Source organism: Odontesthes bonariensis, chromosome 16 (assembly GCF_027942865.1).
Source record: "Odontesthes bonariensis isolate fOdoBon6 chromosome 16, fOdoBon6.hap1, whole genome shotgun sequence".
Taxonomy (NCBI): Eukaryota; Metazoa; Chordata; class Actinopteri; order Atheriniformes; family Atherinopsidae; genus Odontesthes; species Odontesthes bonariensis.
In genome coordinates this window covers 18,865,406-18,888,138 of record NC_134521.1, presented here as the reverse complement: position 1 = coordinate 18,888,138, position 22,733 = coordinate 18,865,406, and the positions used below count along the sequence as shown (strand labels likewise).

General features: G+C 40.0%; 1 protein-coding gene across 1 annotated transcript in view; it reads right to left on the bottom strand.

Moving 5' to 3' along the window:
- pknox2 (pbx/knotted 1 homeobox 2) overlaps positions 1–22,733 on the bottom strand; it is a 122,933-nt gene that overhangs the window by 47,445 nt on the left and 52,755 nt on the right. Inside the window, exons 3-4 of the mRNA XM_075486516.1 lie at positions 5,449–5,555; positions 464–600 (exon numbers count right to left, since the gene is read on the bottom strand). Of these exons, the coding sequence (XP_075342631.1) occupies positions 464–600; positions 5,449–5,535 (224 nt within the window). The 5' untranslated portion in view covers positions 5,536–5,555. The remainder of the gene's footprint in view (positions 1–463; positions 601–5,448; positions 5,556–22,733) is intronic.

The window sequence follows — 22,733 nt, the reverse complement described above, 5'->3', positions numbered from 1 at the left end:
GCTCTTGCATCAAAATGCTTATCTTAAAGTCAATTCATATATTCAAAGAAGAGGAAACTAAGATGCTTTTGATGAGAAAAAAAAAACATATACTGAAGGTGTGATTTGAATTATGAATGACACAGAGAAAATTAAAAGAAATACCCTTCAAGTACAACTTCAAAAGCTCTCATGTCAGGGCTAGTAAAACTACCCTGTGGCCTCAGTGTTTTAAAGCGTGCACTGGACTAAAGAGAAAATGAAATAGTTGACACTATTATGAAGGAAAATTATAGGTCAGACTGGGGCACACTGCCAAACTTAATGTGACAAATATTCAGCCAGATTCAATTACCAGAAAGCAAAAACTGTTGGAAACATCCTGGTGTTCCGTTGCTGGCTCAGCACTCTATTTATCAGTAGATAATTTAGATAGATGTATGGACGTTACAGCACAAAACACCTCGTGGGAGATTGAACCAACCTGTAAACAGCCCTTTTGTCAGACTCAAGCTGGGCCTGGGGGTCAAGAGTCACGCTGACAGATGTATTTCCTGCTGCAGAGGCTGCTGGGATATGGACCTGTGGGGTCTTGGTGTTCTGCTGAGTGGTGCCCGTCATCTGGCGACAAATAAAATGATCCCAGAATTAGTGAGGATGTCAACAAATATCTTGTCATTTTCAAGTGGTGATTAGCTCAAGCATGCAAACACAAATGAATGCCGTGTTCTGTTAGCAGCTCACAACACTAAAAGTCAATAGCTATGCCAGCAGCTCTGGAACGCTGTGGTGCTTTGAGCTCAACGCCAGCATGCCAGTGCTACGCTACAGTTATGATGATTTTTCATGCTAAACTTTCCAACTAATGTCAAAGTGCGGTTGCAATGACTGAGATGTTATGGCATTTGATTTTTTTTCCCCAGCAAATTTAGTCCAAACCAGAGTCTTGGAAAATGAGGGAGATGCTGGAGGTCATCAGAAACTTAATAGCTAATATGAATATCTGTACAAAATGTCACCGGCTTCAACTCGTAGTTTTTGAGACATCAAAGTGGTGGACCAACTAATTAACAGCTTACATACAACTTTTGATAGAAATGGATATTCAAGTCGGTTCAAATTAGCTTCAACTCACGTACCTTTCGGCTTGTTCTCAAGCTACTGCCGTCAATCATTTTGAATGTTATATGATCACAATAACAGGTTAGCAATTATGTAAAAGCCTCTGACGAAATTCTTCCACTTCTAGTCATGAGCATTCAGCTGCCAGTAAAGACCGAGTACATTTTTAATCACCTTTCAAAAGCAATAAGGTGCAACATGCATTTGACGCTGCCAGACTACAAATGAGGATGTAGCTGGAATGAATCGTTGCTGCTTCACAGGTCAGTCACCTTGTAATGACGCTGTTAATCAAAATGAATAAGTTAGGATAGATTCAGTTATTGAACAAGGCACGCACAGTTCATGTGTCGGTTGCAAACGATCAATATTAACTTTGTAAAAGGAAACTGAATCAGCCAGTAAAGTTCACTGCTGGCACATTTATTTGCATAATGTTGTAGGGAACATGCTGCATTCGTTTGCTGCGAGGACCCACAGTGGTTCATCATTAAATCATCAGAGAGCCTGTTCACCTTTTCTGGCGTTCCTTTCGCTGAGGGCTGGGCAGGAGAGGAACATGCTTTGCGAAAACAATCCATGTTCTTCATTCTTTACACCACTTTCCATTCTCATTCAGTCTCTCTGTGGAAATGAGTCCAACAACCCCCATCCCCCTTCAATGTTTTTTTTTTCCCCCCCCTTTTTTGAGTCAGGGTGGGGTGGGAGGAAGCTTCAAGTCTTAATCCCAACACCAAATGGGAAATAAATTAGCTTCTTCACACTTAACTAGCTCTCATTTGCATTTGTCGAGCGCACAGGCTGCCACTTGGGAGCTCTCCCCTGGCACTAATCCTCAGGGCGACAGCAGACCGAGGTGGTGTGGATGAGGAGGAAGGTTAGGTGATCGGATGAAGACGCTCTATTGCACAGCCGCTGGATGGTCTGCGCGGCTAGACAAAAATCTGGGTCCTGCCACAGTCAGGATGCTTTATTAACAAAACAAACTGTCGACTGAACACAGCGGCTGGGGATTAATCTCTTTGATCTCTCACTTTGACATCCACCGATCACTCTAACCGATCTAATGGAAAATCACTTTTTAATGTCAGAACATACTGTGTTACATCACATAACAGGATTTTTACATTATTATAACCATATACCACGCTGTATAACCACCGTAACAAAATTGTTGGTAAAAACTTTTTAAATTGAATCTGTTTGCGTTTTTAAACACAGTACCACCCTCCAAAATAAAATAAAAAGATAATAAACTACTTTTATTCATAGCAGCTTGCTCAAAAGAGGCCTTCCTGTTACACGTCTCTGCAGGGTGGCTGATCATAAACATCAGTATTGGTCACCAGTGAGTTGAAACATTTTGACCCCACACACAGATGAGGGAAATGCCCCATGCAAGGGTCTGGGAAACATTAGACAGAGTGAAAAAGTCAGGTTTGTTTTTAGTCAGCTTGTTAGGTGTGGCAGAAACTGGCGGGTATAATAACCTGAGCCACTTAGACAAGAGGTAAATCCTGCATCAAACTGGGGTGGAGCACCTCTCCAAGGCTTGTGGGGTTTGTAAAAACTCGACCAGCCACAGGATTCTGGGGCATGTGCTGGAACAAGTTTTTTTCCCCACTCACAACTTTCAAGACTTCAAGGACCTGCTGCTGACATCCTGGTGCCAGATGTCACAAGGCACATTCAAGGTTCCAATAAGTCACCATGAGGCTTGGCGCATTGGCCATTACACATGCAAACTGTGACATTAACACAACACTATAAAGTCTGATACTGGTACTTAAGAAACAATTGACCAGCTGCAAGCCGTGGATGAGAAAAATATGCAACTACATTGCTGGAATATCAACACAATATGTAACGTACAAGAAGTGCTTTTCGAGTGAAAGGCAGACATTCTGCACAATGTCTCATCTTTTCCAGCCACAGAAGGAGTCTTGCTCGTTCTGTGCAGGCTGGGAATCTCGATAGTCCTGTACTGATGGGTTGCAGAGATGGAATCCAATTGAAATATATTCTTGCTTTGAAACCTTCCGAGCTGGGTAAAATTACGCAAAAGTATCCAAACGGCAGACATGATAAAATTAATTTTCTAAATGATACAAAAAGGAAGTTCAGTGTCTCCTTTAAGCATAGGAAACAGCGAACCATCCTTTATGAAAGAAAAAAAAAAAGATATAATCACGTCCAACAATTCTTAGTGGCCACAACATTCAAAGTATTGGTCAATCATTTTCATACAGCTATACTGGGATTCAGAACGTGACAGTGAGTGCGAGCAGCCGGAGACGGCAAGATAATTCACTTTTTTTTTTTTTTTCCCCCTTTCAATTTAGAATTGCCGACCTTGATGATGAAGCAATATATCATATCTGCAGACCCACATCTCAGCTTAGTGTGAGTGCACTCGTCTTTTTAGACGTCCTCCAGAATTTCTCCTGCAACCAGTACGTTTTCCAATTAGTCAAATAAAAAGAGCTTAGAAAAAGAAGATATTAGCTAAGAAACAACCTAAATGATATCATAGAAAGGCAGCTGGCACAAGAGTTAAAATGGCAACCTTGAACTAATCTTTCAGCCTTGTCCACACATATACGGGTATTTTGTATAAAACTTTCAACAAAAAATGCACCGATGGTCACTGAAAATCAATGTTTAACAAAACTCCATCCACTGTGAAGGTACTTAGAGTTTTATGGACGGGTCACATGCCAGCGCTAACCTATTTAGCAGGACTGTACACATAAGTGTACAGTTAATCATCCACAACAATGAGAGGAGGCCCCAGAGGTGCTCCAGAGGTGAGGGCAACAGGACACGACACAGAACAACGTAAAATCATTTTCCTTGACGTCTTTGAGTGACCTGCTTCACCCGTCCTTTGAGGGGATGACACCGCCGTTAAAAAAAAAAGAAAAAAAGAAGTGCACGCTGTACTATTTAGTGGGATACCAAATGCCCCCACGCTTGGCCCATGTGTTTCACAGTTAATGTCACTGTGTTGCTCTAATTGTGTTTCGCAATTCTTCATGATTTTTGTGGATGAGGTTTTCTCAGAGTGAAGACTCACTTTTTTAAAAATACCCATTTACCACACCAAAATAAATCCCCACGAGGCGTTAGCTCATGCAGGCCAAAACAAAGCAGCCAATAAAAACGTTTGTACAATATGTAACTTCTAAAAAAAATGGTATCTATAAGGGTGACGGTCACATTGTCAGAAGAAGATAGTATTTTAGCCTGAACCATGATCTTTTGTCACCCTAACAATCTAAACTGGAATTTCCTATTCCTAAAAACCAAGAAGTGACGAAATAGTTTTCTTAAGGTGTTGTTGTTTTGTCATCTGGTCATAGGTCGGAAGTGAACAATCTGACGTCATATGCTGGTCTTGAACTTGTGCCATGAATGCACAAAACAACCTCTTATGAGAATTTTGTGACTTCATAAATGAAACTCTTGAGAATTACGCCATCATGAGTCATATTTAAGGCTATGAACAAACAATCTATGAGATTGTATCAGCTGAAGTAGTTGGTTTTAGCTCACCTGCGTATGTTGCATTGTGCATGTATGTAAATTTGGGGCCAAAAAATGTCTGTTTTTGTTTGTTCACAGGTCATGTGACATGTAGGGATTAAACATATTGTAATTAGAAGCGATATTAATGTTTTTATGGTCGGTTTCCATGTTGACACCTTGTCAAATTGAATCAAACTAAATGTGCAGCCGGAGGTGTGTAATAGTTTTCGACATATGGGTTTGAATGAGTTAATAAGGAAAAATAAAACTTTAATTAAAGGGGATTAAAGGTTAATTTTGCACTAGATGTCTGGGAGCTCCCGTGTGACAGAGCAAAACCCAGGGGTCGATTTATCATTATCATTCTTAGAGATATTATCATCATGACTTCTTTCTTTATTTACTTTTAAAATTCTGTCACAGGATCTTCGCAGCCTACATCTTATCTCTGAACTCTTAATGATCTCTTGAAATATGCCTGCCATTCCAGTCACAAGATAGGCTCCTCTAAATTAGTTTGATTACTCAAATCATTTGAATATGTGACTTAATTTTGTTTTTAAAAAAAGTATAAAGAACCACCAGCAATGAAAGTTAAAGTTTGTGAAATTGTGTTGTATTATCTTCTTTGTTGATCATTTATCAGTCAAAGCTAAATTGAGTTAATTTGTTTGCTTATCAAATCGTCTCTCATCAGACTCTGGCTCATATTTGTAGACCGCTAAATTCTGATTGATTCAGCACCGTTTTCAAAGCCTAGATAACACCGATACAAATACATAATGCAAATGAATGAAACGTGTGAGATGGTGCTCTCACCTGTTGGCTCTCTTGGTACGATGGTGGAGGAACGCTCTGGGTGGCCATCATTTTCACTGCAGGTGCTGGGGACGCATGTTGCATCATGGGACAGCTTCACATTGAGACTGAGAAACACGAAGAGAAGAAAAAGAAGAAAACGGGGAACATGAATCCAGTGCAAAAGGAAATTTAATTTCTATTACAGAGGCAGCCACCAGGTGCTGCTGTTACTAAATAATCAGAGTTGGGATACTCATGGACGTTATCTAACTCACTAATTCATTTCTTTGCCCTCTCTTCTGTTTGTCTGCTGTTCCATGCGTTGCACAGAGCTGACGGAACAGTCAAGATGATGTATTAAAACTGAGTGATCCAGCAATGCAACCAAGCAGAAAGGAAACAAAGCCGTGCACAGTCAATCATTGAGCCCTTTACAGAAATACTAAACACAGCAGCGGGTTCATGATGACACAGAAAACAAACAAAACAAAACAAATTGTTTTACCGATTACAGGAAGCTATGTTTGTTTACTAATTACAGCTGGCTTTAAAGCAGTGTACTGTGGTGGAGTCACCTTAGTGGTCTCCATCAGTTGGCTGCTGGAGCTGTTGTTGCACTTTAACCGAGCCAATCAGGAGGGCTAATTAGGGCTCCACAGGACCCCACAGGGTTCAGGGCCATACCCTGTGGAACTCTGCTGCAACCAGCACCCCCACCCCCACTGATAAAGCTAATTGGTTCGGGGCTACATTACACAGAGACGGACCCCCTACCACTACTCCCACTTACTATAGCCAAGCACAGCTGGTTACCCACCCTAAAGCTACATATAACCTATCTGTATGAACTGCATGAAAATGTACTGCGTATGTGGCCTGAGGTGGGGGAAAGGGGAGGTTTTTTTTTTTTTATTGTAATGTTAAACTTTACTAAACCTTTTGTCACACTGCATTGTTTTCAACCCAAACAAAAAGTAATATCAAGCCCTGATCTCACAGATTGACTGATGCAGACTAACGCGGACCATCAAACCCACACAGCAAATATTCGCAGGACCTAAATTGGAAAAACTCCATATAATGCCACATATCGCCATTTGTGGTCATGAAAGGCAGGCAGCAATTACACTGGACTAGTGCACTTGGACTGGAGGGTGTTGACCTGCAGGAAGCGCTTTATTACAAACTAGTGAAATGGAACTGAAACATTTGAGCAAATTCTCTGCACAGGCTGCAACATTTGTTCAGAGCTACTGCCTCAGGAAATAAAGGTGTACAGTGAATCCACCTGACCACTCAGCTCACACACTACAAACCCGAGGTGAAAAATGTTAGGATGCTGTGTAAAATGTAAATAATAAGAGTGCCAAATCTCATAAATCAACATTATATTCACAAGAAAACAATGAAATAGAGACGAATAATTATTTCATAATAAAATATGAATTTGATCGCGATAACAAGCCTGTAAAAAGTTGGGACAGGTCCATGTTTAGCACTGTGTAGCATCCTCTTCTTTCGACAACAGTCTGCAAATGACTGGGAACTGAGGAGACCAGCTGTTGGACCTTTGGTAGAGGAATGTCGTCCCATTCTTGTCTGATATAAGATTTTAGCTGCTCAACAGTCCTGGGTCTTCTTTGTTGTATAAAGCATTTCATAATACGCCAAATATTTTAGTTGTTTAAAGGTCTGGACTGCAGGCAGGTCAGTCCAGCACCCGGACTCTTCTACTATTAAGCCATGCTGTTGTAATAGATGCATTATGTGGTTTAACATTGTCTTCAGGTCTTCAGTGAAATAGACGTCATCTGAATGGGAGAATGCTCTAAAACCTGTCTATAACTGTCAGCATTGATGGTGCCTTTCCAGATGTGAAAGTTGCCAGTAGTTCAGTAGACACTAATGGACCCCCATACCATCCGAGATGCAGGCTTTTGAACTGAGTGCTGATTACAAGCTGGATTCAATTCAGTTCAATTTAGTTTTATTTATATAGTGCCCAATCACAACAAATTTCATCTCAAGGCACTTGAAAGTGAAATACACTCAAATTCAAGCCAATTACACTCCAATAAAATCAAAATAATTCAAATCCAAATCAGTTTAATTCATACAATGGCGATACAAACGGACATTATTCTGAAAGGGCTCTGCAATTTGGAGACACAGTTTTGTGTAGATTGCCAAACCTCTGCCCATCTTCACTTCTGAGAGACTCTGCCTCTCTAAGGTGCTCTTTTTATTCATTTAATGTAATATAATCAGTTGAAACTTCCTCTTTTAGTCGCTTCTTCTTAGTACCATTTCCTTTTCCATCGATTATGTTGAGAATTGAAAAGCATTTCATTCTTTTTTTAATCGACATTTTACACAGCACAACAAACGTTTTTCCCATTTCGAATTCAAAGAATTTTTTTTTCCAGAACTCCACACAATGATCTTGGTGATCCTAAAAACGGAGTATTGCACTGTAAACAACCTCCTCAAATTCATTCTATAAGCTCTTCCACAGTATATTTGTGTTGAGCCTGGGGCTCCTAAAATACATTTTTTTGGGGTAGTTTTAAAGTTCCTACTGCCAGACAGGAAGTGATCTCTTCTCTTGACTCTGAATTTAGACAGTACATCACAGAGGAATGTCACTGAGCTCATCAACCTCTGCAGACCCTGGCAAAGTCTATGAATGGGTAAGCAAGAAACAAGGCAGCTTTCTGAGACCTTTCTCTGTTTGAGTGACACCCAGATCCAACACTGCTACCAACATGTTGATGTTAAATGGTGGTTTGGTTTCTAATTTGGGGTTTTAGCTGAAAATCTGCATTCTTTTAAAATGTCATGCTGTTCTAGTGTTTGCTGTACATGAATATGTGTATGTATTCAGCGAAGCCTTAGATGAGCATCGCTGTTTGTGCTGTGTGTGTTCACACTTGTTTGTGTGCCATGCACATGTCTCTGCGAGTCATTTTGTGTACTGATTGCGTCCTCTGGTTTCTGTTCTCACTTCAACTGGTATCAGCTGAAAGACATCTTCTCTGTTATCAGTCCTCATTTTAATTGCAAATGCAGTGAGCGTGTTAGTGATTAAATGGAAAATTGCACATTAATTGATGAGACCGAAGATAAAGCAATTCCAATTACCACACAGTATTTTAGGCAGCCTCTCAAGTTTCGCCATTCCTCGAAGGAACTAACCATCAAATGCCAAATCTGAGCAGGCAATTGTGCATCCATAAATATGCACACAGAGACACATAATGTGTGCACAAACACATGCCGTACTATGGCTGCTGAGGTGTGAATGCACATACAACAAATGATAAGCACACAGGAAAAAAAACACATTTCAACACACCAAACGACTTCCCTTTTCCATCTGAAAGTAAAAAATCTGCAAGAAAATAACCGTGTTCTTGCTACTCTCTCTGTACCCAGCAAAGGTGCACAGTTGCACAATAAGTAGTAAATCCATTTTGAGGACAGATGACATGTTTGTGCCTTAACAAAGGCCTTTTTTATAACCGAGTTCATAATGCATATCAATTGAAAAGTGCCCGTGGACACAATCAAAATTCAAAAGCAAGCATAAAGTGGAAAATGAGAGCTAGGCATAAAATTATTCCAACAAACATCAAAGGGTTTTGTAAGTTTGAATTTCAGGCAGTCGTACTCTTTCATTGGATTCTTTGCAGTAAGAAACACTTCTATTTTCACTTCTATTTTCAATTATCCAACAATTCTCAGGCATATAAACTTCTGTATAGATGTAAGGTTAGTCAGTAGCATAGCTGTTTCACCTCGTTTACCTCCAGCATTGAAATGAAAATTCATATCTGGTCATGTAATCATTGCCAGTGGCCTCCACACCTCAGCTATGTCTGAGGCCTCTGTTGTCCGCTTTGGTTTGAAGGTGAATTTATTGTACAGTGTTCAACTTCTAATAAATGTGGAATGCTTTCCATAGACAAAGTTGATATAAAGAAACAAAAGACATAGTGGAGAATGTGTTTTGCTGTGATATTTGCTTGTGCTTGACAAGAGGTGGCCTTCTCTCGCGTTGAATTATGGTCACATCACAGCAAAGCTGTGAAAGAATGTGCCAAGCTGTTGAGAACAGCTAATGTAAAAATGTAGTCAATGCATTTAAAACCGAAAATAATCATATTATTAGTTTGGCTTTTTGATGTGACTGAGGCTGTGATTTTGACTAACTCTTGAAAACAACTTAGAATCACACTCCAATTAAATAAATAGGTCAATGATGGCTGGAGATGTAGCAACACCACCTGCTGTTCAGGCACTGTTGCTTGCGACATACATGGATATATAGCTACCATAGGCTGCTCAATTTCTCCATTGATAAAATAAATTCACAACTCTACAACATAAAAATTCATAAAAAATCATGTAGAATATAGCATATACTTTGTTGTCTACAGTAGTAGATCAACGCTCATCTTACTTTGAAGCTCCCAGATCAAGGAAGTGACGTCGACGCAGCTTTAGCAGCACAGAAGCTATCAGGCTTGTGTTGATAATAATAAACTCCTGGACTATGTACAAACTTCCAAATGCATCGTTTTGTGAGTACAGACCATATTTGTACTACTGTAGAAGTTTGGTGTCATGGCATGTGATTTTAGTGTGGTAATTTTGGAGATACTGCCAGGTTCCATTAGCGCTTGTACTAAGCTATTCGGGATAACTCAGTTACTCAGCTGATGTTCAGCCAAGATTGAAAAAACTTGGGGTGGGCTACTTGGCTGGATGTCACGGTTCAAATGACCCTAGGGTGAATCTACTCCGAACTATCACTTTAAAGTGAATAAGGGGTTAAGGAGTACAAATTTGAAAATTAAAAAAATCATTTCTATCAGTGTGGATACTGAAAGAAGTGACCATTTAAGAGCACACCTCTCTATCACTAAAGCATCACAATAACATCGCAGAACTGAAGGTGGTCAAGCTAGTTGAAACAAACAATTCATTATATCTGGCTGTGCTGCATATAATTTAAAAGTCATTGGCAACAATAGTCATTGTTGCGCCATGTAAGCACTGAAAATCCATTGTGTTGGTAATGGTTTAACAGGCTAAAAATGTTCTTTTTTATGAAACAGGTAATAAAGATTATTTGATAAATACGTATGAAAGAATCTGTGCTTATTCAAAACTAGTGTGACGGAGGGCTGAAATATCTTAAAACTGAGCAGTTATTTTTTCACAATGCATATCAAATAGTTTCACTGACATTAAAGGGGAAAATAAATGACAGAAGCAATCAGTATTGGCAATTTACCATTGCCATATCATTACTTTTAACGTTGGTATACTGGAACTGAACAATCTGTGCATCTAATACATTTTTAGAATGTGGACCTCTTTCTTTGCTTTGGGATTTTTCTTCTTCAGCTTTGTTCTTTCCTCTTTTAGTATGTTATTATGTTTAACTTTTTTGATTTTATATTCCACAGTTACCTTGATAAGTTCTGCTCACAGGAAAGCTTTGCAAATAAGTTCATGGATGAAGCGGTGACAGCTCATCTGAACTCTCACATCAGACTGCCAATAAAGCACATATTCAAGATCTAGAACTTAAAGCAAATCACGTTGACTATATGTAAATATGTGCTCTGTATTGACAAAGCATTCAAAAATCTCTATACTGTTCCATGCGTTTTTAAAGGAAATCTCTAAGACTAGTTGCGGCCTGAAAAATCACTACAAGGCTTTTACTTTCATCAAATGCTGAGAAGAAATAATGAAATAACTTCATAAGGGCAGCCTGCAATTAGGAGAGTAATTACTTCAATCCCCAAGATTCCAATTTCTTAAAAATCAAAGCAACAACAACAGAGTTATAGTTGGTTTGGCTTAACAAGTAATCAATTGGATCTGCTTGTTGGGCATTCCATAACTAATCTTGGACGTACTAATGAAAACAGAAACAGTGTATCACAGTTTTACACCAAAGGTTAGATTCAAATACATATTCGAAATGTCCCAGTTTGCAACACTTCAAACAGCTGATGAGACCCAGCTCAACATCATGCCATCAAAATCGTATTGTATCTGCTCTGTTTTAGTTTGTAGGGTAAAAGGTTGACCTGCAAAACCAATGAATAAAATTTGGAAGTGGATATGTCACCTTGGTCAGATATTATGCTTCCTGATGGCCTGCAAGAAAGGAAGCTGAATAAATAAATCAGGTGTTTTTGAATACGAGTAGGATCTAATCATCGCCTTATTGTCAGACCTGATTTACAATGCAAACACCAGGAGGCGAGGTCTTGATGGCGTTGAGTAAAGCAATGAAGGGAAGGGCAGAATGGTAATGAGATTGGGGCTGGTAAGTGGGGGAGTCTGTGTACACATTTGTGGTCGGACTTAACATTGAAAATCAAAAAACACACAGATAAGAGCGCAAGCATCCCACACATGCGGGTATGGACGTATATTCAAACACAGGCGTGTATGATAATGCATGAACACCGGCACTAAACACAGAGAACTAAAAGCCTCAACCAGTGTCATCCTGAGGGCAAAACCACTCTCACTGCCTTGCGGCTTAAAGTACAAGCACATGTACATCTGTATATCTCTACACACACACACACACTCACACGCATTAAGGTTGGAGTGCATACACAGCCGGAGGCAAGGAGAGTCTAACCAGTGGTCTTAGGGCTACAAATCCCCCTTAGGCTAAAGCAAGCTCAATGCATACTGCAGTCAGAATCCAGTCCACACTCCCAGACCACCTCATTAACCTGAGTCACCAGACCTCCCTCCACCCAGCAACACTTTGCTCCACACCAGCCCACACTTACAATTCATACTAGTATCTTTTATTAATCTGCTCTTGTTGATTGGGCTTGTCCTCGCCTACAACATAGATAAGGCATGGATTTGAATCCCAGCTCTGTGGTGGACAGTGTTAATTCTCAGCTTAGCTGAGATCATGGCCAGAAAGGTGAGGCACAGTGGACTGACGGGGGCCGTAGTTTGAAAGCGTTTGTCTCCTGGGTCAAATGAGATGAACATGGTTCTCTACCTCTACAGCGTACTGGAGTTTGCAAACTCTCTGGTGTGGGACACAGAGCAAAAAGTTCTTTGACGGAAATAGAAGATTCAGAGTGACTGCAAAACCACTGGTCTATCTCGTGAGGTCACAAAAGTCAGAGAGCACACTTCCACATGCATCTTTTAAAGAGGTTTATCAAAAACAAATAAGCTATGCTATGAGTTTGTTATGATATGCCAAGGCTGGATCCTCACAATGCTGCCATATCCTTTTTTAGCATAGTGAAAGGGAGTTTGTTTTTTTCCCATAAAAGCTCTAAACTGCATCATGCAATAATTGTCAACACAACGCTTCTTTGAAGAAAAAACATTAAGGAATTTGCCACCCTTCTCACTGACTTTCCCCAAAGGCTCCTCTCACTTGTCCTTTTCAATTTCCAATGACATCTCCTATTTGAATTTAAATCTATAACCTTTCGAATTTAATCTTTCATGCTGAACTTCTTAATGAACACCCTTCACATATTCAAATATGCCTCACAGCCTAATGAAGACACAAGGATCTCCCTCGGGTACGAAAGATTCACAATTTTCTTTCTAGTTGCTGACAATGGCGTCAGCGCTCCGATCTGACTGCAGTTCTTGTTTTCTTTTCATTTATGTAAATGTTTGTTTGGATTCCAGTTTGATTGCGTTGCTTTCTACTTTGAAAATTATATTATAAAACCTCAAGTAAAACAGAAACTTTTTTGCTTTTCCCCTGTGACAGTTGGTATGCATGTAAATGACCATATTAACACAGCTAAAAGTCCATAGAAAAAGCAAGTTTCAAAGAAAATAAATTACTGTACCAGCTGCCAAAATCTATATCAACAGTTAATTGGTTTGTCGGCCTTTCATTATTAAAGATAGTGACATAAAAAAGAAAGAAAAAACAAACAAACAAACAAATGTGTTAAAATACCAAAAATAATACACATATTTACATGAATTCAGTATTTAATGTTTCTTTTGTAGAATAACGCTTCATTTCCATGATCTTTACCACTTAAGTCGTGACAGCACTGTGGTATTATCCAGTTCAAAGAAATACCAAACTGTCCTTTTACTTCCCAGAATGAAGTTTAACTTAAAAAACAAACAAAAAAAAAAGACCCCTTTCTTTAAAATAAAACAGCAGTTTGGTATTTCTGTAAATGGTCAATATATATGAATTTATTGCATTACATCTTGATTTCAGTTAACTGGTTGATACACCAGTGTCTCCGACCATGAACTACACACATTATGTCTTTACAGTGAGTCAGATTTCCATTTTTTAGCAAATAGCTCGCCTAAATGAGACCCCTAAAGTGCAAAAACCCCAGTTTGCATAGGCCCAACAGACGACTGCTGAGCAATGGTCTCAGAGAACCGGTAGTCTTTAAGACACTATCAGAAGTTCAAACTCTTGGGCTGGGGAGCATCTCATGATGAAAGGCTGACATGAGCTGAGTTTAATGAGGAATGATTCAACTTTGATGGGAGTTAGAGAAAGGGTACGGGAAGAGACAACAGGTTGCTGCTCTTAAGTCGATCAATGGAGAAGGGTTTACACTGCAGCAGGATAATGAACCCAAACAAATTCAATACAAGCCCAATGAAATATATTCCAGTTAAATCCTATTCCCTACATATTTTAAACATCTTATTAAATTGTATTTTGGAATATAAGCCAGGGTGTCGCGACTGAAGACCAGCTATCGCTCTCTGACCGTGCTGCTTCTGCCTCTCAGACACGCCACTTTACAGCATGAGAAAAATCAGGCTGACTCAATATGCCAACAGGCTCCTGGTAAAGACCATGGATATCTCTCTCCTTCACGACTGCAGAGCTGCTTTGGCAGGCCTCCCTGCTTGCATATTGAAACCTCTACAGATGGTCCACGACGCAGAGACACGTCTGGTGTTTGACCATCCAAAAATGACACATGTCACTCCATTAGTCCTTGAACTTCACTGGCTACCCATGGGTGCCAGAATCAAATTCAAGTCACCAATGCTTGCCTACAGAGTGACTGTGGGGTTAACATCCAGCTATCTGAACTCAGTCATACTAAACTATCTCCTTCTTGACCTCTGCATTCCTCTCAGGAATGCCGTTTGGTACTTCCATCCCTCTGCACAACACAGTTTTCTCAACACATCACAAAACGTGTGCAGCTCTGTTTTTAAATCAGCTCACAAATATTTCTCAAATACAATCGATTTCATCTTTTAAAGACACAGAGACAAACACTTCATTTCCTCACGCCTTGACAATCGCTGCAGTCTCTTAAACCAATAATCCACAAATCAGCTCCAGACTTTCCAGAACTTAGCTGCCAGACGTTTGAGCGTCCTCGCACAGGCTCCCAGTATGTTTCAGAATTGATTTTAAGATCTTTTAAAACCCGTCGTGGCCTTTCACCTTCTTATTCATCTGACCTTTCAGTAAAATATGAGCCCGCACATACTGCAGACTGAGATCATCTGGCAGAGGATTTTTACTTGCTCCAGAGGCATACTTTAAGTCAAGAAGTCACGGAGTATTTGCAGTCAAAGCCCCTGAACTCTGGAATGAGCTGCCTGAGGAGATTAGGTCAGCAAAGTCAGCGCCTTCCTTAAAAACTCTTCTTAAAACTTTTTTTTCTTTTTCTAACCGGAGAGGCTTTCCTGATTTTACTTGATTTTTCTAGTTTTTATTGGTCGACTGGTAAACTGCCATACAAGTTTTCCTCACTTGTAAGTTGCTTTCGATCAAAGAGTCTGCTAAATGGCTAAATGTAAATTATAATCCAATTCATTCCAACTCAGTATAACTGTCTTCATGTAATGACAATTCATAAAACATGGCCTAGCGAAGAGAACCAACAAATCTGACTGAATCCGACTTGTATTCAGTTCCCCAATCTTTTTAGCCTTGCATCCATCAGTCCTTCCATCCATCCATCCATCCATCCATCCATCTTCTATACCCACTTAATCCAATTCAGGGATGCAATGGGGTTTGAGGCTATTCCAGCTGCCATTGGGCAGGGTACACCCTGAACAGGTCGGCAGAGGCGCATGACATTGTAATGCAATAGCTGCATTTTTGTTAATGTACTGGTTCAACACGAGGGCTTAACTTTGTATTGTAAACCTAATCTCAACTAAATCATTCTCTAGCAAAGCCTAACTAGGCCGTTTTAGTGACGAAATCTTATCAAACAGTGAGTGAGAACTAACCTGAATGTGTGATTGTGGATCACATGTGACAACCAGGGACACGAGAAGAATTTTTATATTTGTCTCAGAAACATTAACACTTTCTGGAACACCCAGTAGGATTTCTGTCCCTGTGAATGACAGTAGCTTGTGTATTCCAACCTGCAACCTGGTATCTAAAGCACAGTTACTGGTTTAGTTAGATAGAAGTAGAACGTGGAACAAAATGCAGCAGAAAACTGAAGCATAATATTGTACTGTTTAACGGATGCTGGAAATTGGATGTATAACTTTCAGCCCTGGCAGTCAATCAGTCAATATTCATGAGCCATTCCCTACTCCCAACTGCAATTTGGGTAGCTGAGTGATGACTTCATTACATGATTATTTAATCACAACCATTCTCTCAACTTTAAATCAAAAAGCTCAAGAGTGTGAGCACTCGTTAAGTGTGAAACCAGCGTCCCATTGGCCACAGCTCAGATATGCCAGCATGGGTTTGTTTTGTCCCACTAGGCTGCAGCACACGCCTCAATCCTCCCCCACAGAGGAAAATCGTAATAAGATCATGAACTTGCTCCGCTACATGTATGATACACACATGGCAAACATGGCACGCGACCATCTGCAGGATAGCTGGCCAGCTTCAGTGAACTTAGTTCTGTATGATACATTTTTTCTTTTTTCAAAGCCGTGTTATGAATATATTTACACTGCATCGTTCCCTAAAACAAACATGCACACAGACACAACTACACGCACACACTCCTGGCAAGAGGGTGGGTGGAGTTTGTGGAGAGTGCCAACACTGTGCTCCTCTCAACAAACAAAAATAGCACAGCAAGACCGCCTGTACGGTGTGCAGGACTCAGAGAACCTCAGGAGAATAGTTTCTGGAATACAGGTATATCACGCCATATTCATCAAATTACAAGTTTACCTTGAATATTTAGATGTTTCAGAAAACATGGGCAGGGGCTTTTTTTTTTTTTTTTTAGTCGACTATCCTCCAGCTGTGAACGCTCAATAAGAACTGAAAAAATTCCCTTTATCTCTGAGAATACAGGTGTACGTTTTCTATCAAAATTTAATGTCTGCAGTCTTCAGCTGCAGCTGAAGAGGACGCAAGGCAGGCAACAACTCCTCCGAAAATTCAGATACAAAAGAAGAGTTAATATTTGATTAAAGAAGGGCATCGTTTAGCTTTTTTTCTGTGTTCTCGATCCAACGAAAAATCTTGCCATTTCACTCAGTGTCGCTGGTAATTACTCGGTGAGATCTAAAAAGCCACCGAGGGAAGCCTAACAGGTGAAAACTGCTTTGATAACTTTGAGGAGATAAACGACCAGTGAGGATTCTGTTCTTTGGTTTGTTTTTTTCAGGTTAAATTCTGTAAACGAATGAAAGCTATCCTCATCTCGTTTTTTGGACCAATCAGAATGCAACTTCTTCAAGTGTCCTCATTAGTGTAGCCAAGGTAGCGCAAGGGAATGCCAATCAGTTGAGCGGGAAGGACTGCAAATACCTGCTGGAAAATCATTGTTGGGAATTCTGAACTTTGAATGCCAGGTAATAAGAAAACTAAAGATAATCCAGCAGACTACCAGTGCAGAATCGCACCGCTTGAACATGGGAACCTAAATGTGACTCAATAGGCTTTGGGAAAATTACTTTGAGGGCTTTGCATTTGGTTTTTTGACTAAAAAGGAGTTTGACAGTGTGCTTAAACTTCTGGGACTAATGCTAACTATTCCCCTGATGAGAGTTTCAGCCGAGAAGTTCTTCACCTGTTTAAAAGGAGAGAAAGCAGAACAGCAGAACAGCAACCAGTTGGGTTGGGCCTTCCTCGAGGTAAATTACATTAAAGTTAAAGAGTGGGCTTCTGCAAGGAAGGGGGAAGGAGTCAGAATTCTTTCTCCTCCATTAAGATGGCTTGCTGCAGCCTGCTAGATTGTGTTTCTTCCACGTGTTCAGAATAACACACTAGGCGGTGATAACTGTCTATGTACCATGTAATGGATAGCCTGCTACTTTTGGGTTTCATTGACAAAAGTGTTGAGTCTGTCGGTCACAGCTGTTGTGCAGGTACTGCTATGAAACCTACACACAGTTGGGTCCTGTTGTCCTGTTGGATAATCTTCTCATGGGACTGTTGACAATTAGGTTACGAGACAATGTGATGGATCCAATTTAGGCCTCTATCCAAATGTAAAGGAAAATGTTTATTGGCACACCTGGGAACAAACATCCCAACAGAGAAAAGTAGAATCTGTAAGATTTTGTTCAGGAAACGTTCTGCTTTCGTTTGCTACCTGAGGCATTCTGACCTCTCGCACTTAAGCCGGCTTTGGTTGCATACATGTAAACATTGTGTGAAGAGCAAAACACTGAAAATGTCAGCCAAAATAGAATCTTATAGAAGAGAATAAATCCCTCAGCTATTGACTGTGCAGACAGTTGTACTTCGCAGTAGCTTTTTTAGAAATGTATCTGGAATTAAACATAAAAGTGCAAAAATCAGGAGGCCATGGCATTGATATACACAATTTTTGATTAAAATCTTTGATAGTTGCACCAGAAAATGCATTTGTTTTGGATGTGACTACGTCCTACAAACTGTAGTGTCACCTGTCCTTTGAAAACATTCCTGAAATGTGACCCTTTCAAATTCACGATTAGCAGAAATGTTTATCTGTTTTGTCATGTTTTCTTGACCAAATACATTCCAGGAAGGTCTTAGAATGAATTTTCGAGGCCAATTTATCCACTCCTTCATGTGTTTTGGTGCATTCAGCTGCATTCACTCAACTCTAAGAATAGCAGCAAAGGCACTCCGATGTTGAGAGGTGGTGCAGGGCTGAGTGTCTGCGTCCTGTGGTCGACACACAAAAACACGCAAAGGGAGCATTTCCTCTGCAAAGCTGATAACCATCAGAACACTGAAGGTAGAAAAATTCAAGTCGAAATGGGAACAGCAAATCTTGTGGAGGGGAAATGTAATCTACATGAGTTTCCCAGCTGAATCCTTTCCAGAAGCTTTGCTCTGCTTCTTTTTCCATCCCCCCACCTCTTCGCTCCTCCACTCCTCCTCTTCCTCTGCTGTCATGTTTGCCGGCACATACATTGTGCAGTTTATCTGCTGGTTCATCTGCAAAGTTGCTCTTTTTTTTGGAAATGAATACCTCCTTATCGCAATGAGTGAGTGTCATCCGTGTCACTCTGCAACAACTTTAGTTACTGGTGAAGCGACGTGACTGACAAGTGAATGACACAGAATTCAGGGTGATTGGTTTGCTTAGCACTCCCCAGAATAAATTATATAGTCAGGTGTACTTGAGTTAAAAGTGATATGAAGTTGGAAGCAGTAATCATCTTCTTCCTGGCATTAATGCAAACAACCTTGCAGAATGAAGCTAAAGTGTTTGGCCATGTGGTGGAGTGGAAATTGCATTTTGCTGAATTCTACCTTTGGTAAGATGATTTAAACTGAGCACAGAACAGTAAACCCTCGTCTGTCAGAGCTTCTGAAACTGGTGTATTCTAGTTTCGGTCACCACTACAACTACTCAGAACAGGGCCACCAGAAGAGCAAACTTTTAAGCCTCGAAAACCTCATAGCAGTTCGAGAAATATCTTTATTTTTGACAATTACGCTGTAATTCTGCATCAAACAGCTATTTACACAGCTATAACACCTTGTCGCAATATGGACCATGTTACGTAGACCCACTTCGTGTAACTATCTGATACAGAAATGACATTGTGTAAATATCTACGGTATAGTGTTTGCTCAAAGTACGATGAACTTTTTTCCGGTTTGAGTTGTTTTAGATAATGTGAGAAATTGGCTTTTCCGGTGATCCTGTTCTGTGTAGCTTTTAGCTGAAGCTCACTCATCAGGAAGCCGTCTGATTCCCCGGACACGGAGTGCTCCATCGTTAACCTTTAATAATCGTCAGACGGTTTCAGTCACGTCTGCAAATGCAAAGAAAAGGCCTTTTTTGGGGGGGGGGGACGCATTTCTTTGTCTTGCTCAGGAAATGTTTGGCCCAAATGCACGGCTAGGAATAGAAAATGTCCCGCTGTGTAGAACTGATTTTCTTTTTGACTTGGATTTGTATTTTTAGCATGTTGCTGATTTCTATCTAAGCCCTATCAATGGCTGGACAGAAAAAGTTTGAAGCATTACTGGCAGAAGACACACCAGAGCTGCCCGGCTGATGTTTGAAAGTGAAATGTCACTTGAAAAAAAATGAATGTGGCATCTGGAGATGGCTCTGTTGCAAACCCCCCCACCCCTCCACACACACAAAGTCCCTCACAATGAGATCAGCAGAAGGAAATATTTGAGGAGAGTGGTGGGCGATTAATGAGGGGGGGATTAGCAGGTGGGAGGCTGTGTCTCTGTGTATATATGTGTGTGTGTGTGCATGTCTGTGTCTGAAATGTTAGCCACTTGAGTGTCAGCAGAGCTCTGCTTGGAGAGGGGAGGGTGGTGAGTTTGTCTTGGCGGGACAAGGGAGGCAGGCAAAAGTATGTTTAAGAGAGCCGCTAAAGGCCAGACAGAACCAGAGGATGACTGAGCAGACTGGCATGTATGAAAAGAGGAGCCCAGCTAACACACTTGTTGTTGAAGAGGTATGGTTTGCTTGGAGCAAAAGCTGCTTAAGGTTACATGCATTTAAGAAAATATTTTTAGAAAAAGAAAGAAAAGACGTCGATTTTTCTCCAAACTGAAATACATGTTCTGCGAGAGATGTGGACTAGCGAGATGTGACATAAAATGTCTTTATAAGTTTATGGTTGGGATCAGATTCTCCACTCGTTAACTCAATCACTTAGTATGTAGCGTATGCAGCTGCTGATGCCTACTGTATCAACTTCCATAAGCAATGACTGCAGCTGTTACCACATAATAATCTTCAATATACTAATAATGGATGAATCTTACCAGACATTCATATCTCAGAACTAAACAACAATGGGGAAAAATCTGTTTTTAAAGCAACTGTGGACCAACTGTTGTAGCTCACCTCCAAATATTTCTAAACCGAGCTACACAACTTTTGGCAGGTCTCGACTGAAGGAATCAACTTTCAGATATGGTTCCTGTGCATATTTTAGCATCTCAGGCAGAAAAAAAGACGAGTAGCTTCATGTTCGAGACTTCTGAGGGTATTATTTTCTCATCAGCCATTCTCAACAGGTAAGAACATAAAAATAGTAAGCCGCTCGCGCCAGGTAGCAGCAGCTGGCAATAGATAGCAGTAACTAGTGATAGCAAGTGCTAGCATGCTTCTTTGTTTTTGATCCATTCAGCTGCATTCAGCCAACTCCAAGGATAGCAGTCTGATATAAAATTTATTATTTTTTTTTTTTAAATAGTGGAGGCCAATTGTCCGCATCCTGTGGTACACACACACAAATATACACAGGATAAAATATTCCCTTTGCTAAGTTGACGATCTGTCGATGATCTCTCAAACGAATCAAGATAATTTGTTAAATCAAGGTGGTGATTTTGTTTTTTGTTTTTCTTCCCTTTTTTGGCCAGGCAATGTAAAATGCCAATCCTGAAAAAGTTGCTGATAAACCTAAAACAGTTGAGATAACATCTAAATATAGCGACGATCATTTTTAAATGAATTTCATGAACGTTAGCAAGAAAAATCTCATTTAGATGCACAACTTTTAGGCAAATATTACAAGATGTTTTGTGAAGATCAAAGGTTGATGGTATTATTTCTCCATTTGGGTGCTTTTAAACTATGTATTCATATATATATATATATATATATATATATATATATATATACATATATACATATATATATATATATAAAACATTAATAACAGCACTCCAGCCAAACTAAACATGACAGGAATAAGTTGCATGCACATTATTAATGCGAGGGGTGTTTGGGGTTTCCTTAGCACACTGCACAGATACGATGTTTACTCCTTCTACTTTCTATCTCTCCAGTCAGACAGGAGCATCAGCAGACAGGGAAGCTACTTTTGTCATGTAGATCATCACCGATTACCTTAGTCGATTTCCGTCGAGCCGATCGCATTCTAATCAAAATGACACCAGATTTTTATACATTAATCAAATATAAAAACTATTTTGAAACACTTTTAACAGGAATTTCAAGTCAGGGGGTTTTGAGCAATTAAGAAATGTCAATAACGTAAATGAAAAATGTTGATCAAATATAGATAATTATTACCAATATCAATAAATACCTGGAATGAGTCTGAAAATATTTTTTTTTACTGTGGAAATTACCAGAGGTTTTAAACATTGGAAATACATTAAAACAGGAATAAACTCTGGATTTCTCTTAAAGCAGGACTGAAAACGAATTCCTCATGAAAACAGAGCTGTCTTTCTTTTTTTCTAATTAAAGAATTGGGTTTTTATTCAAACTCAAAGGCTATTTTTCCACATCAGAACATGAAGTAAATACTACAGCTGTGTATAATCAATCAACCTTCACTCTGCCCTGAAAAAACATTCTGATAAAAGCTGATGGAAAGTTGAGGATGTACATCCTGTGTATACTTGCAACATGTAATTTATGAAGATATCACCCCTTTGATATGTAAAAAAAAAAAGGACTAATGATCTTCAGATGCACTCTATAAACTGCACAATCCCACACAGTGGTCATCAGAAAGCTTTTACAGATGAGTACACATCAGACATGCAGATCAAACTGATCCAAAACTGAAATTAATCGCATAAGAAAGGACGAAAAAGAGAATAAAGGGAAGCAGGACCGGAGCAGGAGAAATGTGAGGAGCAAATAATGAGGCCAACACCAGTGTGTGTTTGCTGCTCTTGGCTGGACGGAGTCTGTTTGTCTTAGCGTCGGGCGGCAAAGAGAGTCGGCAGCTGAGTGAAATTCTTGGAAACACCAAACAAACCCATATTAAATTTCCCCTGAAATGCCACTGGGAGAGGTGTGGAGTATGCCCAGTAGAGGTGGACGGCAGAGGTACGGAGACACATGCAGCGGAGAAACACACGGGGGGAAAGCACACTGCGA